Source organism: Orbicella franksi, chromosome 9, assembly GCF_964199315.1.
Source record: "Orbicella franksi chromosome 9, jaOrbFran1.1, whole genome shotgun sequence".
Classification (NCBI taxonomy): Eukaryota; Metazoa; Cnidaria; class Anthozoa; order Scleractinia; family Merulinidae; genus Orbicella; species Orbicella franksi.
The window spans coordinates 16,005,986-16,027,717 of record NC_138153.1 but is presented as its reverse complement, the minus strand read 5'-3'; the positions used below and the strand labels follow the sequence as shown (position 1 = coordinate 16,027,717).

General features: G+C 41.6%; 2 protein-coding genes and 1 pseudogene across 3 annotated transcripts; all 3 read right to left on the bottom strand.

Annotated features, from left to right (window-relative positions):
• Positions 1 to 20: 20 nt before the first annotated feature.
• LOC145498765 (putative bifunctional dTTP/UTP pyrophosphatase/methyltransferase protein) lies at positions 21 to 6,003 on the bottom strand (annotated as a pseudogene). Its single transcript, XR_014050887.1, has 3 exons — positions 5,016 to 6,003; positions 4,005 to 4,280; positions 21 to 801 (listed from the first exon to the last, which is right to left on the bottom strand). The product of XR_014050887.1 is annotated as a putative bifunctional dTTP/UTP pyrophosphatase/methyltransferase protein (transcript).
• Positions 6,004 to 9,179: 3,176 nt separating this feature from the next.
• On the bottom strand, positions 9,180 to 13,288 carry LOC145498745 (acetylserotonin O-methyltransferase-like). Its single transcript, XM_081478678.1, has 3 exons — positions 12,177 to 13,288; positions 10,744 to 11,019; positions 9,180 to 9,910 (listed from the first exon to the last, which is right to left on the bottom strand). Exons 1-3 carry the CDS (start codon positions 12,838 to 12,840, stop codon positions 9,690 to 9,692), a joined length of 1,161 nt encoding a protein of 386 aa, XP_081334804.1. The 5' UTR covers positions 12,841 to 13,288; the 3' UTR covers positions 9,180 to 9,689.
• Positions 13,289 to 13,377: 89 nt separating this feature from the next.
• Positions 13,378 to 18,118, bottom strand: LOC145498746 (acetylserotonin O-methyltransferase-like). The gene is made up of 3 exons (XM_081478679.1): positions 16,691 to 18,118; positions 15,570 to 15,845; positions 13,378 to 14,745 (listed from the first exon to the last, which is right to left on the bottom strand). The coding sequence occupies exons 1-3, from the start codon at positions 17,328 to 17,330 to the stop codon at positions 14,525 to 14,527; spliced, it is 1,137 nt and encodes a 378-aa protein (XP_081334805.1). The 5' UTR covers positions 17,331 to 18,118; the 3' UTR covers positions 13,378 to 14,524.
• Between the last annotated feature and the right edge of the window lie 3,614 nt (positions 18,119 to 21,732).

The window sequence follows — 21,732 nt, the reverse complement described above, 5'->3', positions numbered from 1 at the left end:
GGGGACGAATACATGCTAAGTAACATTAACTTTAATTCTTTTATTCTATTCTTGTTTGATAACAATACAATTTACATGTAAATTAAAGTTAGGGTCCTTCAATGGTTTCTCGGTTGACTGCGCTTTCTCAATAACACGCAACGTCCTGGCTAGACTATCAGAAAGTCCCTGTAAATGCAAAATTACCTTAACTAGAACAGTTCTACGTTGCCGGGCAAGTTTGGTTAAAAAATCATAGTACGAGTTATCTTTCGCCAGTTTTAAGTGGAGCTGTTAGAAATTAATTACGTGTTCTAATACTTTAAGAACACTGGAACTGCAAGAAGTATCCTGATAGGCTGATTTTATATGTTAGCTTTCTTATCCGTCAATCACGCATGCGTACTATAGCTAATTACCGCAATTGTGCGATATTGTACGTACATTTTAAAAAGTGTTCAAGAATGTGTTTCTCTGCATGCAATGTGTAGATATAGCATATGTTGGTATGTTTAATTCATGCAACCCTTAGTTAAAAGCGAGCCTATTTAACGCTGACGGCAAGTGCCACCTTGTTTTAGTGCCAAATTCATCAGTCACCTTAAACCTTCCTACATAAAATAGCATCTAATCCTGACGATGACTCAAGTTGTTTTGCTTGAAAATCAACAAATCCATGTTTTTCCAATAGCTGCTTGTATTCCATCACGGTCCTTTCCTTGCCCTCAATTGTCACAAGCATGTTGAGGGACTGTAAAAGAGCATCTTTAGGCCCACTTTTGTCTTCGTTCAACAACCTTTCACCAATAAGAAGGCCAGCACCTATTGTAACAAAAACACAATAAACTGATTAATTTCAATGTAAGTGATTGGCTCCTAGGTCAATTAGCCCCTAGCCTGTTAGCTCCCAATCTAAACGTCTTTAAGTCGATTAGTCCCCTCACAAGTCAATTATCTACCATTAGAATATAGATAGGACCCTGTGCGCGCTCTGATTGGTCAAAAACCCATGTTTTATCAGGGTATAAAAACATAGAAAAAGCGTGTTTTATTGTTTTTCGCCACATTACCTCTATATCATAAAGCAAATGGTGAAGACTGAGCCGTGTATTACACTGTGAGAAAACACTCCGGACATTTGAGAACACTCGAGAAATGTAGAAAACATTTCCCTCGTGTTCTCAGATGCCCGTCGTGTTTTATCACGGTGTAGTACACGGCTTAGGCTTCTTTATTTGTTAAATAGAACTACCCGTACAGCATTTTATACTGCCACAAGTAACCTAACGTTTTTCTCAAATCGATGAGTTTCTACGTTATGGAAGAAATTCTATTTAGGAATTCCCTAAGGGACGCTGTACAGTATGCATGTCATACGCTGGTGACTTCAAGACAACTTCATAACATATTAAATTTCGTGAGCTTATTATATAAACTCAGTAACTGGGCGAGAGGACACCTAAAGCGTTACTATGTCGTTATAGGCTCGGCTTGTCTGCATCTTGGTATAACCATCTTGGTAGCCAACTGACATCAGTAAGGGATGCATTTTTCCTTAGGTATTACACCGTTCACAGCCTCTCTATATTCACTAGCCTGCGAACGCAGCCGTATTTCCGGCTGTCACTTGGTTCCGCCGAAAAATAACGTCTGCGAACCCGAGCCAGGAAACGATTTCTGTGACGTAATGACTTTTGTTTCTCCTTGGCCAATGAGATTCCATGATAGAATGAAACTCAAGTACTCCTCGCTGCGAATACCTCGCGCAGTAGTTCTGGGGTTATTTGAGCTAAACTGGGATTGGCTTAGAATTCCTACGAATCGTTTTCTGGCTCGGGTTCGCAGACGTTATTTTTCGGCGGAACCAAGTGACAGCCGGAAAAAAGTCTGCGTTCGCAGGCTATATATTCACGCAAGCGAAAGAAAAAGCGAGCGCGAAACACGCGGGGGTGGGGGTTGGGGTTTGCGAGCGAAGCGAGCAAGAACATAGAGAGGCTGTAGACATCTTTGGAAGAAAGTGACTTATTAGGCCCCTCCCCCTGTTATCGCCTTGTTACTCACAGCTCCACCCATTGACAAATTAACTAAATCAGACCAGTAAAATTTGAGCGGTAAATTGCTTGTTTAATTGATTACAAGTATCAGTTTGCAAACAACACGTACGTGTGTTCGTGTGTCGAGAATGTCGTCTGAGACGACTTTTTCAACTCCAAGAAAAGCTGCTAAAAGGAGAGAAAGCCGAAATCAAGCGGTAATTCCACTTTTTGTACGATATGCGTTCTTTTGCTATTCGCTTGAGGAATCTTGGCAAGACGTCTTACATATCTGCGGAGAATTTATTCCGAAGGCGTTGCACGGTGTGGCATTTGTCAATTACGATGAGCGTGACACAATTGTTTAGCGGAAAATCTTCATTCTAGAACATGTTTCGAATTTTGCATCCAAAGAGTCCTCCGCTGTCTTCGGAAAACAAGCTTGTTTTTCACTTCTCCAATCGGCAAAAGCAAGTCCTCCTTTGCTGAAACAACGATGGAGGGAATCCTAAGCTCTTTCATCCCTGACATCCCTTATATTTGCAGTTCAACCTTCGCATATTTGCATTTCTTTTACCGTTGCGTAGGGTTGATATATCAGACTTTCCTCAAAGCCGGTAGGCAAAATTGAAGCAACTTCTTTAGACCGAAGAAGGTGAACAGCAGTCTCTATCTCTAACGTTGAAATTTCTCTTCACGGGATTCTACAGTATTTTTAAAACAACCGCTCCATTTTGAATCACAGCACATGTTAGTGATGACAGCTGCTGCAAGCCGCAAAACGCGCCTGGACGTAATCATGATCAGCCGTTGTCAAGGTGATGACACTTTTTTCGCCTTTCAACCAATGGGAATTTTCCGTTTTTGGGGAAACGGGGAATTCACTTTTTTCCAAAGATGTCTACAACCCCTCTATTTTTCTCGGTCCTCACCCCCTACCCAGTCAAGTCTTCCGTTTTGCGCTGGCGTCCAGTTCTCTCGCGATTCTATCCGCGTGTTCAACCATCGAATAAAAATACGAGAATATAGAGGGCTGTGAACAGTCTCCTTACGTATTATCTCATCCGCGTTAACTTTCTTTATTTGGCACGGTTTTGACACGTCCCATCACATTACATTGTGCTAAGTTAGGTTAAGTCCCATACAGCTGTTTCAAGAAAGGTTGTCGGATGAAAGCGTCAAATGCAAGCTTACGCGACAAGACCTAATGGACGTCTGGGTAGTGAATTGAATTTTTCATATCGGTGTAGAGGAAATCTATAAATTTGTATTTTTGCAAGTGAATTATTGGCGATTATACATAAGATTTGAGTTCATAAGACCATTTTTCTCTCGCTTTTCTTTCCTGTGATATGACTTTTAGTTGACGCATGCCCAAGTGTAAATCTTTGCCCTAGAGATGTCGAACGATATATGCGCCCGCAAGACAACGGTATTGCGAAAAGTGAACAGAAGATAGACCAACCCTTCAGTTGCATAATCTGATTCCCAGCTGCAACCCAATTCACGAGTTAAAAACCATAGAGATAGTTTGACATCATAGGTGTCACCATCACCAAGTGCAGCTTCGTTCCCAGACTGCTACCCGACCTCCGAAGCGAAAGCTAGTGCGATATACAGCTGTTTTGACAAAGGTTGTCCCTCAAAAGCGCAAAAGCGTACGCGATAATACCGATCGGTATTATGGGTAGCGGTTGAGGTTCACGGTGTTTCAGTAATAAGCAAGGGGAAGCATGAATGCATGTGTTTGTGCTGTTTCTTTCTATCACGCTGAAACGCGTTGAGCTTCGATCAACCAACAGTTAACCACCGTTACTAAGCTACAATATCTTTTGGCATTGTCGCCTACGCTATATGCTTTTGGAGGACAGCCTTTCACAAAACGGCTGTATACAGAGAGAAGAGGGACCATGGGCATTGAGGAAACTTTACCTCCAGGGGAGGGAAAAAGACAGACCCAGTACCACAGTACCACTTTTCATAATTCCTTACCTGAAGGCAAACACTTGAACACATCTAAAAGTATCAAGTCCACTTTGTCTTCAGTCCAGTCATGAAGTATGCGGCATAATACATACAAATCAGCCTTAGGCAGATCAGGCTGAAAGAAATCACCCGCAACATAAGAAACGTTTCCTTGATTGGGGCAATCTTCTAAAGATAGACGAAAATGATGAGCAGAGTCCATAACTGACTGCAGTTCACACACTGTGATCTTCATGTTAGGGTAATACTGACACAAAGTGTATGTCATAGCTCCTGTTCCACCTGGATATCAAACAGTAATCAAGCGTATGTGGTCAGTAGCCTGCATAGCAAGCGTTACCGAAAGAAAGGCTATTGTCGCATTGGTGACCGTATTATATTCTGTTTCGAAAATTACAGTAAAACTAACGCGGATAGGATCCATTGGAGGCTAATTTGAGAGTTAGGGTTCATTTTACGGGCTATCCAATACTCAAACACAATATGTGTGGACAGATGTCAACGGAACCTTCGGACTTGGGGGAGGGGGGCGGTGATCTTCTTGCCCGAAAAATTTTACGCAATGCCCGAATGCGTGCGAGTTGAAATCGGCATACAGACGCACTCAAATTGCATGAAAAACAAAAACATTCACAATTCCCACGTCTAATGAAACTACTATAATTGCAAAAATAGCTATACTCAAAGCTTGCATACTCAATGACCTCTATCAACAGTCTCAATCTAGTAAAATCTAAAACTTATTAAAGGAAAAAGTTCTAATAATCTGATAATAAAGGTAACTAACTAGAAACTTTATTTACGAGTTTTGAAATCACGCCAACAGCAATATTTTGTAATGTTTTCTTAATTTCCAGTGTCGTTGCCCGAGTCATGAGTGTTTTGCTCGAAAAGTCACATAATTTCCGTAGCTGGGGGGGGGGGGGGGGGGACGGGCTGCAGCCCCCCTCGCCCCCCCGCCTCCCGTTCCCTCCCAGTTTGTACGTCTATATGTATTACCAAGCAGTGATTACTTACCTCCTAAGTCACAACAGCAATGAAACTTGCTCAAGTCAAATGCCGTTACCACCGGAATGGCTTGACGTTGAATGCATAGCTCCAAGAAACTGTAAGCGGGTTTCTTCGGTGTTGTAAGCGGCTTTCCACAAATCTTCTGATGATTGGCCAAAAGTATTCATCCACTGATGGGATCCTTCCGAACCACACTTTCTAAATTACCGAAAAGATGGTACAACAGTTTATTTGAGTGTTTGATGTAACCATCAACGGAATTGGGACTTGACTTGGTCAGAAACTCCTTGGCCATTTCGGTATTGGAATACAACCACAATTCGCCTTGTTTGGTCTTTTCTAACAACTCTAGAGCAGCCAGAGTGTCCATTAAACGTGTTGTAGCATCCACATTGGCACTCATCTTTGAGCATATCTCATTAGCTGACTGTGGAGCATCGGACTCGTGTAATAAATCGAAAATACCGAGATCACATGCTGCGAACAGCGCTTTGGATTCACGAAAAGCGTAAATCAGTTCCTGCACTTTAGTAGGGACTGCTGGAGGAACTACGATCTCTTTTCTACCTTCCATAGCCAGATTCTTTGGCCTCGTCACAATTATTACTCTCGGTCACTTAGTAAACAACGTGCATAGTTCTAATAGGTACTTAGACGTTATTGAATATTCCACCAAACAAAAGACTGAATCTGCATAGGAGGCCTCACACAACTAAAAACGCACGCAGATTTAGACTTCTAACTTTGTTTATTCTCACAAAGTAACGTAGACTCAACATTGCTTTATTGCTTTGTTCTATTCTTGCTTATAACAATATAAATTTAGGTTCCTTCAAAGGCTTCTCGGTTGACTGCGCTTCTCAATAACACCCGAAGTCTTGGCAAAACTTTTAGAAAGTCCTTACATTAGGCGAAACCGCCCCGCTGTCGAACATGGTTAAAAGATGCGAGTTTTATTTCACGAGTAGAGTGACAGTAGAGCTGCATATAAATTTGAAAACATTGCACCGGAAAAAACGAAGCGTTCTGATAGACTGATTTTGGATGTTAACTTTCTTAGCTGCCAATCACGTGCCGCAGTGACCTTTGTGTTGAATTTGATACAGACCTCACTTCTTTTGTTATGTAAATCAACAATCAAGGTGTTCTAATGCTAACTAGTTCGCATTTAAATGAGAAAGGCATAGAGGTTTGTACTAAAACAAGGTCACCTCCAGCCTCCCTTGCATTCACAGGCCAGGGGCCCATTTCTCGAAGATCCCGAAAAGTTTTCGCACCCGGAAAGCCGTACCAAAACTTCAAACCTTACGATTACAGAGCTGTTTTATTTACATATCCTTAATATGACCAGAAGTTCCCTTCATACAAGAAGTTTCAAGGGTATACATTTCTCCGGTTTTAGATACAGATTGATTAAAAATGGCTTTGCAGGCCCGAAACGTTTCCGGGGCTTTCGAGAAACAGGCCCCAGGTAACTGAGATGGCCCATCATGTATTTTGAAGTAGTCGTGGTAGTGCAAAGTAGCAGTTTTTCGTCGTGGTTTCGCTTCGCTTGCCCGCCTGTGGAGGAAGCAGCCTCGAACACATTCTTACACACACTTTAATAAGAAAATTAATACAATTGTTAACTGATCCGCTCGTAGCGTTCGGCTAATCTAGGTGGACGAAGTTATTATAAGATTTAAAATAATATACAAGCAACAATTTCTGTATCAGCTGATTGGCTAAGAACAGGTCAATCAATCACAAATCAGTGTAATTTCATCAGTGCAGAAAAGTTAAATTGAGTGCAATAGGGTGAGACGGGTCACTACAAAACGTGGACTCCTCCATCTGGACCCACTACTGGACCCCTCTTGGACCCCTTCTGGGCCCCATCTGGACCCCCTATTTTTCTTCCAGAAAATATGGGCTCCTGATTTAAATAATGAAACTTAGAACATACCACAATGAAGTCTATTTTATCAGTGAGCAAAATGTGAAGAAATTAATGGATTCACCCAGCGTTATGTCTAGAATCGCAAAGCGACGATTGCGTCATCATCTCTTTCACTCAAAAGTATCGCCGACCTATTTTTCCTCGAGCGTGTAAAGAAGAAAATGTAGGTGAGTGTTTTCCAGATTTGTTTCTTATATCAGTGACGCGCAATCTGGTTTATTCTGAACCATCGCTACACAATCATGACAAAATCTTAGAAACTAAATAAAAACCACAAAAACCACAATTATTAACATTTTTACGAAGAGCATGTTACGAACCCAAATAACGTTCGTTCAGCAAATTTCATGGAAATACTGGCTCGTAACAGTTTGGACAATTTTGAAATATCTGTTCTGGTATTATCCACCAAATAATTCATTACGTCTCTCATTATTCTTTGATTATAATACAGCTTCATGCTCAAGTCATACTCTGTGTCAACGTCATAATTTCTGGATTCTAATTTTTTTCTGCTTATTCACCACCATGAACCTATCTTACCTTGGTTGGTAATTTTATAACAATTTTATTATTTATTTACGCTGAAACTGGTTAACGTATAAATCTGAAGAGCCCCCATTTTCAAGGTCGAAGAAAGTTGGTTATTGGTCAAGGTCAAGAGACGACGAGGTAGTTGTAGCGCTGCGTGAATTTGTTCATTCACATTTTTCCTGCACTTCACGGATTAAGTAGACTTCACCATGGTACAATTTAAATCGGGAGCCCATGTTTTCATGAAGAAACAAGGGGGTCCAGAAGGGGTCCAGAGGGGGGGGGGGGTTTAGAATGGAGTCCAGAAGGGGTCCAAAAGAGGGTCCAGAGAGAGGGTCCAGAGAGAGGGTTCCAGGTTTTGTACTGACCCGGGTGAAACTGATAATCACTGAGAGCTTGGACAAAACTGAACTCGGACATACAAGATGGCAGACACAAACTACCTAGACGAAGATTGAAACCTTATATCTAAATTTTAATGCAAAGACTTCATAACAAAGCAGAGTACAAAGCTCAGCACAAATAACTAAACTAGCTATCGTGAATTGTGTAAGATAAGAAATAAACACAAAAACCGTGAGGACAAAAACATAAACTTGAGCTTGAAGTAAAATATGCCGGAGCCGATCACGACGGCATTACAAAATCCCAGTTGAAAAATAAATGTTAAAATGCTTCAGTACTCCAAAGCGAAACGTGAAGAAGGACCCAACAAGACGTCCTAAAAACCTGCAACATCTTACTTTTGAAGACTTAATGATAATAATAATAATAATAATAATAATAATAATAATAACAATAGTAATAATAATAATAATAATAATTTATTGAAAAATTCTGCGAAAAAGAAAAGCTTAGAGGTTAGATTGTTCACCAACAAGACGCGGAAAAACAATAAACCTGAAGGAGGCTGGTGTTGACCAGGTGAAATATTGTAAAGCAACTCCGCTCTTTTACACGTTATTTGACCAATCTTTGGCCTTGCAGTATTTTCGTTTATAATATGGCTGAACTGGTCTGTGACGAAAAGGAAGCTTCTGATTGGTTCCCTTATTGCAGTGCAGGCCGCAAAGACGTGCCGCTCACGAATTAAGACTGTTTTTTACTACGCATAAGCAACATAAGTAGCCTTTTGTAGAGAAATTTTCCTATCAAAAGGTGCCATTTATCAGCAACTTATTGCGCCTCAGGGCGTAGCCAGGATTTTTCAAAGGGGGGGTCACACTGTGTCCAAGTAAGGGTACTCAGCAGATTGTCATGGCGTTTTCGCTACCTGTTGTGGGCTGTTTGCTTAAAAAAGGCTTACAAAAAGGGGGGTCACGGGCATCCCAGGACCCCCCCCCCTAGCTACGCCCCTGCGTCTGGTTATGTTGGCTTATGGTTATGCTTATGCACTATTGAAAACAAACCTTTAATTTCGGCGAGTTGTTTCTCTCAATTCATTGCACAAAATAAACAGGTTTTTGTTAAGTAGAAATCTTTTTACCTTCTTGTTTGGAGGTCGATTTCAGTTAAATGATCACAAAAGCGACCTTCAATTTCGCGCGCGCGTTTACCGAGAATGGATCGCGGAGACGCATCAATTTATCAGCAGATTAAAAAGAGCCATTATCACAAATACTTCATTGAACTAGCTTGGTCTCATTCTGCAAAAATGACGACCTCGAACAACATTTCGCGAATACGAGAACCATAACCATATTTAGTGAACATATAAGTCTTTTAAATATTTAAGTATTTTTTGACCGGTCAAGATCAACTTTGATCCTTGATCGTACATGGTTACTGCAGTGGCTTCAAGACCTTCAGAAGCTATACTATTAAGTTAATCCTTGCTCTTTACTGCACCTTTCAATAACATGCGGACTCTAAAATTCAAAGCTCAACCGACAAATGCTTTTTTCGCTACTGTCAATCAAATGTTCGGCGGCTTCTCCCAGCTTCCCACTATGTTGTCTGAACTGTGCTCAACGATTTGATTTGATTGCCGCCCGCTCGGCAGTAGTCGGAATCTGGGAGAAGCCGCCGAATATTTGATTGACGGTAGCAAAAAACGCATTTGTCGGTTGAGCTTTAAATTTTAGAGTCCGCATGTTATTGAAAGGCGTAGTAAAGTAAACCAGATATTTCAAGCAGGTCTTAATTGCTGTGGCCTTGTTTTAGTGTCAAGCGTATCAGTGAGCAATTCTTTTTCAGTCAAAGTAACTTCAAGGCTTTATACCTAAAATGACAACTAATCCTGAAGGGGACTCGGGCTGTTTTGCTTGAATATCAACAAATCCTTGTTTTTCTAAAAGCTCTTTGTATTCTGTCGCCGTTCGTTCCTTGCCATGCATTTGCACAAGCATGTTTAGGGACTGTAGAAGAGTACCTCGAGGTCCTGTTTTGTTTCCATTCAAGAACCTTTCAGCAATGAGAAGACAACCACCTAACAAAACATAACAAATCAAATTATTACCAAGTATAATGGCCTGAGCAATATGGTGGTGGTGGTGGTGGGTGGGTGGGGGGGGGGGGGAGGTACACCCTATAACGCCCTATGCAGGGAGGCTCGCCCAAAAGAGGTACCTTTTTCAGCCTTCAGGGTATAAGAAAGGGTAGGAATATCTGACGTTTCGATATAACGTGAGCAGGAAATGAATAAATGAAACCTTATTGTGTGGTTAACATGCCTAATGTTCTCCCGTAGTATTGTTTATTAACTTTATTCTAAGGGTTTCAGAAAAGGGATGCAATGGTCTTAACTAGATATGTGAAAGGGGTAGCTTTTTTCAATAAAAGGTATAGGAAAGTGGTAGCTTTTCTGTCAGAATGGTATACAAAAGGGTAAAAGGTTTGACCTCTGAGCAAAGCCTCCTTGTACAAAGCTTTGTAGAGTATATCCCCTGGAGAGCAATAATGCAAAATTGCTTAAACAGCCAGATTGCCTCTTCTATGCATTGCACCCTTTACATACCTTGAGTTGTAAGACCTTCAATGCTACATGAATTGGTGAGACATGCTTTAACCTCTCATAACCCAAGGTCTCTTTGAGCTGGCTAGTTTTCCATGCCTTGAATTGTGTGGTACTAGAAAATATCCACACCTGCCCATGGAGGGTCATTGGACAATCGAAGGGGGTGGGGTATCTCAAAAGCCGAAAGTTTTAAAGGAAAGTATGAAGCTAAACAGGAATTTCCAGAGGGGTATAGGGGGTTTAAACCAAAAACCCTTCCATTTGGGGAGGGTGTGGATAGTTTCTCAAACAATACAATGAAATACCTGGAGACAAACACTTGAATGCATTTGAGAGTATCAAGCCCACTTTTTCTTCCGGCCAATCAGGAAGTACACGGCACAATATGTACAAATCAGCCTTAGGCAGGTCAGGCTGCAGGAAATCGCCTGCAACATACGAAACATTTTCTTGATTGGGGCAATCTTCCGAAGATGGACGAAAATGATGAGCTACATCCATAACTGACTGCAGTTCACACACTGTGATTTTCAAGTTAGGGTAATACTGACACAAAGTGTATGCCATAGCTCCTGTTCCACCTGGATATAAAAAGGGCAACATGTTATGTACAGCAAATATAACAAGAACATAGGAAGTTAGCCTGGATACCAGGCACAAAGTGTAGTACCTAAATCTGACAGGTACAAATGAGGGAGATTGGGCAGATGCATGCATATATTAGTTATATGTCCCAGACTAGATACTTGTTTTTTCCTCACAGTGCCTCCTCAGTCTACCCAGGAATATATGGATACCTAAAGCGTAGTGGTTTAGAGGTCCTGGTAGGAACAAGGTGGGGGAGGTGGTGGTGGTGATGGGGTGCGGGGGGTTACCACATGCTGCTATCTAAATTTCAAACCTTTTCTTATGATTTTTGAATGTGTCAGTCACCTCATTTCAACATTTGTCATGTCATTCATTGTCATTTCAACAGCCTGCATGTCGCTGTTTCAACACTATTCATTTGTCAGAATTTTACCCTAACCCCAGGCCTCAGTTAAGCCAACCTGTCGAAATGTGACATACACAACAGGAATCGCAAATACTCATTGCCACTTCATGCCACTAGGCCCAGAAAAGAACTTACTCTCTCATTTATCCCCATAGCAATGGCTGGCACAAAAGGCAGCAAAAAAAAATGAACTTACTTTATGCTTTATTTTATTACTCCTGCATCTGCTATGCAGGGTAAAACAAGTTAGAAACATAAGTCATCATATACAACTATCAGCCTGAAACCTTTAAAAATGTTTCATTTCCCATTGCACCTTCTCTTGTAAAAGTGTGTTGGTTGGTTGAGAGAGAATGAAAGAAAAGGGAACAAAGGAAATTAACAAATGAACAATTCCAAGTGACTCTTGATTTTAAATTTTGGGGGCTCCCACATGTTTGTGGCCCCAAGGGTCGGAAAAAGTTTTGAGATCAAACCTCGTAAAATGGTCTGAATCCTCCTCTAACCGCTATAAATGGTGTTAGCTTTTAAAACTTGGAAAAACCTGAAGGATGGGAGCAAAAAGATGGGGCCAGCCAGAAGATGGCAATTCCAGAAACAAATCATTTTTTGAAAAAAAAAAAAAGGTCTTAACTTTTGCTGATAACGCTACTTATGATTCCTTGGCTTGCATTGCTGACAGAAAGGCTCTGTTTCTCCTTTAATATCTGTAACACGAAGGAAGCAGTTCCAATCTGTACTTACCCCCTAAGTCGCAACAAGATTGAGACTTGCTCAAGTCAAATGCCGTTACCACTGCGTGACAGGAATGGCGTGACGTTGAATGCATGGCTCCAAGAAATCGTAAACGGTCTTCTTCGGTGTTGTAGGCGGCTTTCCACGCATCTTCTGATGATTGGCCAAAAGTGTTCGTCCACTGATTCGATCCTTCGCGAACTGCACTTTCTAAATTACCGAAAAGATGGTACAACAGTTTATTTGAGTGTTTGATGTAACCATCAACAGAATTGGGGCTTGACTTGGTCAGAAACTCCTTGGCCATTTCGGTATTGGAATACAACCACGATTCGCCTTGTTTGGTCTTTTCTAACAACTCCAGAGCAACCAAAGTGTCCATTAAACGTACTGTAGCATCCACATTGGCACTCATCTTTGAAGATATCTCTTTAGCTGACTGAGGGCCACTGGACTCGTGTAATAAATCGAAAATACCGAGATCACATGCTGCAAACAGCGCTTTGGATTCACGAAAAGCGTAAATGAGTTCTTGAAGTTTAGTAGGGATTGCTGGAGGAACTACGATCTCTTTTCTGCCATCCATAGCCCGTGTGGCGTATATAGTTCGAACGAGACGAGGAAAAACAACCTTCAATCGGCTTCCCATTGGACTCCAAGATTGCAAAAGCATGGACCGAGCGAAATTTCGAGAGGGCTTGGACACGGGTAGTCTCTTAGGTCTTATGAAAGTTTCTTCTCCTTCACAGACTTCACATGTAATAGTGCGTCATCCATGTCTTGTCCTATTTCCTTCTAGTCTGAAATGTCTCACCTCATTATCCCTGCCTGATTTGAGAGGAACACAGGGGGTCCGCAGACTGCCAAAGGTCTACGCGCGGAAAGGTTCTACAAGTTTTAAGGGGCGGATCGTTTTATTACGTCCTAGGGAGGGGCGGTGGTTTTCAAACTATCATTCACATTTCTTCGCATGATTTCTCATCCATATTCATCACCTGGAGCTTTACACAATCTCGTTCCAATTTAAGGATGCCATTTTGACTTGCCGGGTTGCTGAGCGACCAGGCTTCTGCAGGCTGCAGCAAAAACGGGGCTGGATCGTCGATTACCGATCATCTGATACTCGCTGGGCTCATTAATCCTAGCAATTATTGTTGCCTGCATGAGGAAATGCTTTTTCCCCTGTTATCCCCACTCTCGCTTCAAGAACTACCAGTGAGAAATTTTCCTTTATTAATCATAACAATTACAATTTCCTGAAATGTGATTGGTGCATAAACTGGTGTATTTTGCTCTAATTAATCTGCAAAGTTATACAGTGTAATTGGACAGTTGGCTGTAATCGGACACCTGGAATCAGACAGTTAACATGAGCCAATCATTTTAAGTCCTCTCCACTAAATCAATCAATAACAACATTGATTACAGTCACAATAGTAACCAATTCAAGAGACTGACTTTGTAAAATTGTGAAGGTTTAGTTTCCAGTGACTGTTTTGAAAGAAACTTTAAAACAGCCATTGTGCAAGCTATTCCCATATTCTTAATTATGTTAGACTGCCGTTGCTGTGTCATAAAATTTGACCCCCCTCACGTTTCTTACTAGTGAAAAATTTACCCCCCAAAAAGGGGCTTGCTTTCTCTGTGTAATTTCCAGCATACTTTTTAAATTTTCTGGAACAATTTCTGCTTGAAAATACATTTCTCTTGAGCTAGCTAGGTAAGTGTTCACTCGGGTGAAAAATGGAGAGGGGAAAATGGGGAAAGCAAGGATCCCACATTTGGATCTTGAAGGAAGGCAAAAAGTACAGTAGGGGGAAGTAGGAATGGAAGGAACAGTAGGAATGGAGGAAATGAAGAATGGAAGGAACAGAGGAACAGCAGGAACCATAGGAACAGAGGAACAGTTTTTAGCTTTTATTACTTCTGTATTTTAGACATTTGATGTATATTTTGGACTTTAATTTTTTAGAGGACCCTCCTGCAAACCACCGCTAGGTGATTGGAGGCCTCCTCTCAAAATACAATGAATTTGAATTTGTTATTTTAGTGGGACCAGTAGGAACAAAGGAACAGTAGGAATGCAGGGAAGGAGGAATGGTAGGAACAGGGGAACAGTAGGGAGGAACAATAGGAATAGTAATAAGAAAGGGAACAGTAGTGTCGTTCATGCTGTTCCTACTGTTCCTACCATTCCTGTTGTTCCCACTGTTCCCACTGAACCTACTGTCCCTACTATTCTTACAGTTCCTCTGATCCTACCATTCCTACCATAAATTATTCCAACTGTTCCTGTTGCTCTCTATTGCATCATCAGTCAGATTATTGTACAAGGCTAGGAGACAGTCAAAGTTACTTCAAGCCTTTCTACATAAAATGGCAACATATCCTGAAGGGGACTTGGGCTGTTTTGCTTGAATGTCAACAAATCCTTGTTCCTCTAAAAGCTCTTTGTATTCTGTCGCCGTTCGTTCCTTGCCATGGGTCTGCACAAGCATGTTAAGGGACTGCAGAAGAGTACTTCTGGGTCCCGTTTTGTTTTCGTTCAAGAACCTTTCGGCAATGAGAAGACCACCACCTTGCAAAACATAACAAATCAAGTTACTACCAAGTATTATGTCCAGTGTGGAGGCATGGTGGCTGCATGGTTAGTGTGCTCATGTCTGGATTGAGCAGTCTGGGTTTGAGACCTGGCCACTGAGATTTTGTTGTGTTCTTGGGCAAGGAACTTAACTCTCACAGTGCCTCTCTCCATCCAGGTGTATAAATCGGTACCAGCGAGTTTAATACTGGGGAGAGGATCCTGTGATGGACTAGTGACCCATACATGGGGAGTGCAAATACTACTCCTCGTTAACTCATGCTACAGAAACCGGAGATAAGCGCCAGCCTCATAGGCCACTTGAGTCATACGCACACTTTACCTTTATCTTAATTACCGGTATGTCCAACTTACATAGCCTCTCCTGTGCACTGCACCCTTATCACACCTTGTGCGTACAAGGCCCTCAAGACTAATGAGTAGCCCTTTTCATGGTTAGCTTCTCTTATTTGTATTACAAGGTAGTCCAATGTGGATGCAAGACAAATTCGGGCTGAAACTACAAAATTGTCTTGCGTACATGCTAGATTATACTATAATACAAATGGGAAAAGTTAATCACGAAAAAGACTTTTTCACGTTTTACCCTCTAGTAACCAGACCTTTGAGCTAGCTAGTTTCCCACACTTTGAATGTGCAATTCCAGAAAATATCCATACTCATCCATGGAGAGTAAAGGAAGGTATGAAGCTCAACAAGAATTTCCAGAGGGGTATTGGGGGGGGGGGGGGGGTCCAAATTAAACATCCTTCCAAAAGAAGGGTTTGGAATCATATTTTCTGAAACAAAAAATGAAATACCTGGAGACAAACACTTGAACACATTTGAGAGTATCGAGCCCAGTTTTTCTTCTGGCCAATCATGAAGAACACGGCACAATATGTACAAATCAGCCTTGGGTAGGTTAGGCTGAAAGAAATTGCCTGCAACGTAAGAAACATTTTCTTGATTGGGGCAATCTTCTGAAGATGGACGAAAATGATGAGCTACATCCATAACTGACTGCAGTTCACACACTGTGATCTTCATGTCAGGGTAATACTGACACAACGTGTATGCCATAGCTCCTGTTCCACCTGGATATAAAAAGGGCAACATTTAATGTACAGCAGACATGTGACAATAATGCAGACACTTGTCCTGCATACTAGGTACAGACTAAATCTGAAGAGAACAAATTACAAAGACGACAGGTGAGGGTTGGAATAAAGAACATGTCTCCTTTGTGACTGCACACCACTTAATTATACTCACACATTATTTACACATGTGCCTGGGAAAAACACTTCCCTCACAGTGCTTCCTCCACCCAAGAATATACGGATGGCTTGAGCTTAGCAGTTCAAAGGCCCTGAAAGGGTGGGGGGGGGGGGGTTGGGGAATGGCAAATCCCCCATCTGAATTTGACACCTTCTTAGAGACCATTCAGTTTTTATGAATTGATAGAGGAGGGGGGGGGGGTGGGGGAGCTGGCGGGATTTCATAGATGGTCCTTGTAATATATCATGACCTCTTCTTTGTCACAAATTTTCAGATTTGCTGCTGTTTGGTACATAACTTAGTAGTGGAGTCAGGGAGGCATGTTCCTCTAGGAAAACTTGAATTTCCAGAACCTGGGAAATGCTTAACATTTAATTTAGGCATGCTGGAAGACTTTTTTTGGCACTATTATACATGTAGATGCTGTTGTTACACTTAATTGAGTGATTCCCCTTAAACCCATTTTTTCGGCCCCGTTGGTCCGTTGGTGACCGGATTAAAGGGTTACACAAAAACTACAAATGGCCTGAAACTTGTTATCTCTTGTGTGAAATACGAAGCCATTACACACTACTTATGATTTCTTAGCTTGCTGACATGAAGACTCTGTTGATAATGCATTTTCTTTCACAGGCCGTAAACAGTTCCACTCGGTACCTACCTCCCAAGTCGCAACACGATTGAAACTTACTCAAGTCAAATGCCGTTACCACGCCGTGACAGGAATGGCGTGACGTTGAATGCATAGCTCCGAGAAACCGTAAGCGGTCTTCTTCCGTGTTGTAAGCGGCTTTCCACATATCTTCTGATGATTGGCCAAAAGTATTCATCCACTGATTCGATCCTTCACGAACTGCACTTTCTAAATTACCGAAAAGATGGTACAACAGTTTATTCGAGTGTTTGATGTAACCATCAACGGAATTGGTGCTTGACTTGATCAGAAACTCCTTGGTCATTTCGGTATTGGAATACAGCCACAATTCGCCTTGTTTGGTCTTTTCTAACAATTCTAGAACAACCAGAGTGTCCATTAAACGTGTTGTAGCATCCACATTGGCACTCATCCTTGAAGATATCTCTTTAGCTGACTGTGGTGCATCGGACTCGTGTAATAAATCGAAAATACCGAGATCACATGCTGCGAACAGCGCTTTGGATTCACGAAAAGCGTAAATCAGTTCTTGAAGTTTAGTAGGGATTGCTGGAGGAACTACGATCTCTTTTCTGCTAGCCATAGCCCGCGTGGTGAATATGGTTCGAATGAGACGAGGAAAGATAACCTTCAATCGGCTTCCCATTCTTAAACTGCAAAAGAATGGAACGAGAGAAATTTCGAGAGGGCGTGGACACTAGTCGCGCGCGTTTCTTTATCAGTGAACACAAACGCAAAAGGGCGGTATAGAGACTCAGAGATATCTTTCTTCTCGAGTCGTTAGTGCCTCATCCATGTCTTGTCCCAGTACCTTCTAGTCTGAAATGTCCCTGATTTGAGAGACAAACAGACTGCCAATAGCAGCGCGAAAAGGTTCTACAATTTTCACCGCTCCTGGGTCTCCGAGGTGAATGTCTTTGTGTAATTTCCAGTCTATGTGTAAATTTTCTAGTACGGTTTCTTCTTGAAAATAAATTTATGTCTTTTGCTAGCTAGGTAAGTGTTCGCACGGGTGAAAATGGAGAGGGGAAATGGGGAAAGCGAGGATCTTAAGGATACCAAGAAATCTTGGTCACTGTCCCAAATCAGTCAAAGAATCATGCACCAGTCATTTGAACCTCATCCCCCCCCCCCAAATTAGGGGATACCCGGGGCATTCACTTTTACTGTCAATACTATGCGGTGAAAGCCCCGTCTTGCGGGGAAAAATTCCGAGTGAGCTTCCCCGCCCTGTAAACATCAGGTGCAATTCATTAAAGAGATTACATTTTTTAAACAAGTGGAGCTTTCACAGGATTTTTTTCATACCACAGAAATCAAGGTTACTTTTTTTTTCCTTCTTCCCTCTTCGTCAGTTGTTCAGCCCCCATGTTTTCTGCGAATATGCAACTTGAACCCAGTCTTCTAAGAGAGTTCGCGAACCACGATTGAGGATCCCCTCCCCATCCCCTGTTGTAGATGCAGAAGTAGTGCAGACGTTTACTCAGAGTAAAGTTAAACATTTCAACACCTTTAATTACATTAACTTTATATCAAGGGTTACAGGAGAAAGCTTAATTCTTCTGACTGACTTCTTCCAGACTCTTTCCAATGCCCTTGTAAAGTTCAATTCGGTCACAAAATCAGTACTAACTAGACGTCTTCATAAAGGCTGGTTTTCACTAGAGCATAAGGACAAGAACCAGCATAAGCATAAGCACAAGTGAAAACAGGCGCGACATACACATAAACATAAGCAGAAACATAAGAAGAACGAACCCACTTACTTGTCTTGTGCAGTTTTCACTAGTAACGCGCTCGACATAAGCATACGCATAAGCACAAAAAAACGGAACTGTTTGTTTTTCTTGTGCTTATGCTTATGCTTATGTCGAGCGCGTCACTAGTGAAAACTGCACAAGACAAATAAGTGGATTTGTTCTTCTTATGTTTCTGCTTATGCTTATGTTTATGTCGCGGCTGTTTTCACTTGTGCTTATGTTTATGTTTGTGCTTGTGCTTATACTCTAGTGGGTAAAGCCTGGTTCACACTTGTGAGATAAGCGTAACACAAGTGAAATAAACATAAGCACAAGAAAATGAAACATGTTCCTTTTTTCTTGTGCTTGCGCTTATGCTTATTTCACTTGTGTTATGGTTATCTCACAAGTGTGAACCAGGCTTAGGTCTTCGCTGGTTCCACCTGCCACAATCCTCTCAGTGCTCTCAGTGCTATTGATGTGGCGTTCATGGTCCGCTAACATTAAAGTAATACACGTCGTCGCTGCTGTTGAAACACCATGATCTGTGCCAGTTTTACTGTTTCCCACCCCTGATTAGCGGTGTTTAAAACTGATGTTAAGAGCACGTTGTCACTTTTTGACTGTTGAAAAGGGGGATGGGGAGTTTTCAAGCATTTAGTGGTCATGATAACGATGGCACGTTTTCGCAAATACTTCGACAAAACTCAACGAGGCTTTTACTTTGGTAGCGCTCTGTACGACAGTTATTATTATATTTCAGGCTAAGCAATAAACAGTAACGTACGGGCACCTTCGGATTGGGGGGCGATGAAAAATTATGTGGCTTATTGCCCGAAAAAAAAATTACACAATGCCCGAAAGCTTGAGTAAAGGTAAAGGTAAAGGAAAAGGTAAAATCTTTATTTAGACACGGTATTTCCTTCACGACTTAACAATATTAAATTAAATTAATCTAACTACCTAACTAATAAATCACTAATAACTACAGCAATAAGAAAAATGATAAAAAACCTACTTTACAAGGAAGCCGTGTTTGAAAGCAAAATGAAACTTACGTAAGATTATGAGTGAAAGTGAAGAATGATCATCGCAGTAAATTTTCCAATTTAAGCAATTGGAAAGAAGAAGCCTGAAAAAAATCAGGGCTTCTCTGACGGGATTCGAACGGGTGACCTCCGCGATACCGGTGCGATGGTCTACCAACTGAGCTATGAAGCCACACATTGGGAGCGCGAGGTCAATTCATTGAGTTCATATCTTCCCGTGAGGAGTGAAATGATGTGAAGTATATATGAAATAATTCATATTTGAACTGCGGTTGTAGATGAAAGTGAAGAATGATCATCGTAGTAAATTGTCCAATTTAAGCAATTGGAAAGAAGAAGCCTGAAAAAAAAAAAAAAAAAAAAAAAAAAATCAGGGCTTCAACGGGATTCGAACCCGGGAAGATCCTGACGGGAAGATATGAACTCAATGAATTGACCTCGCTCCCAATGTGTGGCTTCATAGCTCAGTTGGTAGAGCATCGCACCGGTATCGCGGAGGTCACGGGTTCGAATCCCGTTGAAGCCCTGATTTTTTTCAGCAGCGCCCCGCCCACCCCCCCCCCCCCCGCCTCGAAAATAACAGCTCCCGAAAGTAACGTTAATCTTTTTCCCTTCCTATTGAACCCCGAAAGTAACGGCCCACCCGAAACTAGCGGCCCTTTGAAGATGTCACTAAAAGAGAAAGTCTCTGTTGTCCACCGCGGGTCATGCGGGACTGACTGCAGGACTGAACATTGACTTGAAGAGCTATCTGTGCTTTTATCTATTTATTCCTAACTTTACTGAATTTTTCTTGAAACTTGAACATGATTTGTAAACTATTTTTGTCTAGCAGCAGAGTCAAATGATATACTGAAGGCATAGGGTAATCAGTTGCATTGCGATATAATGCGACCATTATTCTTTCGATTCGTCCTAAAGTACCAACCGGTTTAGGGCCTTTTTTTGTTTAGACAGTCTGCTTTGTTTCTATGGGTAGTTGGAAACTTACATAAACGGAACGTTTAATTTCTTTTGTTACGCGTCCGCTCTGTCTGAAACGGCTGTTACTGTATAACGTTTTTTGACCATCCCAAAGTAACGCCTAGCCATGGGTGACGGCTACCCGAAAGTAGCAGCCCCTTTTGCCTGCTAAATCCGAAAGTAACGGGGCGGTTACCTTCGGAATTATACGGTATGTGGCTTTTCCAAAACAGAATACCTGTATCCTTATATAATTTGACCTTAACTACATTTGGACAAGGCAAACGTCAGAGAAAGGAGCCTACAAGCCTGGCCTTGACTACCTTTTAGAATGTTTTCTCCCAAGCAGTTTTGCTCGAATCATCAGCGTTTTGCCCCCCAAATTTAAAAAGTTTCTAAAAGTGGGGGGGGGGGGGGGGGGGAGGTGCAGCCCGGCTCCCTCGGTCCGTACGCCTATGGGTCAGTAGTGTACTGGGAAAATTTTGGCTCTAGGTTTTTACAGTACGGATCCAACGCAGCAAGAGCCCGCTCGAGCATGCTGAAAATGTTTACAAAAAACGTCACAACTATGTTTGGAAAAACATCGTAAACTTCAAGTGCGCAGTTCTTATTAGGAACAGACCAGCATATCCTAACGTCTGATGTCAAACAAAACAGAATGGAAAGAGAGTTGGAAGAAAAAGAAGACGAGTCTAGAAGTCATAAAACAACCAGATAATCTTCAAGAGTGATCGTTCGGGAAAATTCGGAACAGTGCCGTTGAAAGAATATTGAACCAGCAATGGAGCAATCTGATTGGTTGATTTTATTTATTGGCCCTCTGAAGTAACATACTCATGTAGCAAAGGTGGAGATTGGGGCAAGTTTTTTTTTTGGGAGTTTATGGGCTGAGATGCTATCGAGGTCCATTTATAAACATGCTAAAAGAAAAGGAGACCATGATCTAACCATCTTGGCCGAAAGGCTTAGTCAATAAACTTATTGTGCTTCCTCTTACAGGACAGAGCGGGTAATCCCGAGCGGGCATGAGAGCCAGGTCTTCTTACCCGCTCAAATAGCCAATCACAGCACAGAATTAGTTTCTTCTCACGCTTACAGTGCAAGCCATATAATGAATGGGTTTACTGTTAAGAACGGAAATTCAGAAATGGAGCCAAATAAGTTTATACACGATTTATTGCATTTACATGCAAGTATACAACAATTTACACAATATCAACTTCTTCTTTTGAAAGCAAAGGCATTTGCCATAATTAAATTTACAATTTTTCGATTCGGAAAAAGGCTCCGTTTTGTT

Excerpts from the sequence above, each read along its gene's own strand:
- LOC145498745 (XM_081478678.1), bottom strand. The coding sequence starts at position 12,840 with ATGCTTTTGCAATCTTGGAGTCCAATGGGAAGCCGATTGAAGGTTGTT. Across the intron at positions 11,020-12,176 it reads ATCTTGTTGCGACTTAGGGG|GTGGAACAGGAGCTATGGCA; the intron begins GTAAGTACAGAT and ends TTTTATATCCAG. Across the intron at positions 9,911-10,743 it reads ATTCAAGTGTTTGTCTCCAG|GTGGTTGTCTTCTCATTGCT; the intron begins GTATTTCATTGT and ends ATGTTTTGTTAG.
- LOC145498746 (XM_081478679.1), bottom strand. The coding sequence starts at position 17,330 with ATGGGAAGCCGATTGAAGGTTATCTTTCCTCGTCTCATTCGAACCATA. Across the intron at positions 15,846-16,690 it reads ATCGTGTTGCGACTTGGGAG|GTGGAACAGGAGCTATGGCA; the intron begins GTAGGTACCGAG and ends TTTTATATCCAG. Across the intron at positions 14,746-15,569 it reads GTTCAAGTGTTTGTCTCCAG|GTGGTGGTCTTCTCATTGCC; the intron begins GTATTTCATTTT and ends ATGTTTTGCAAG.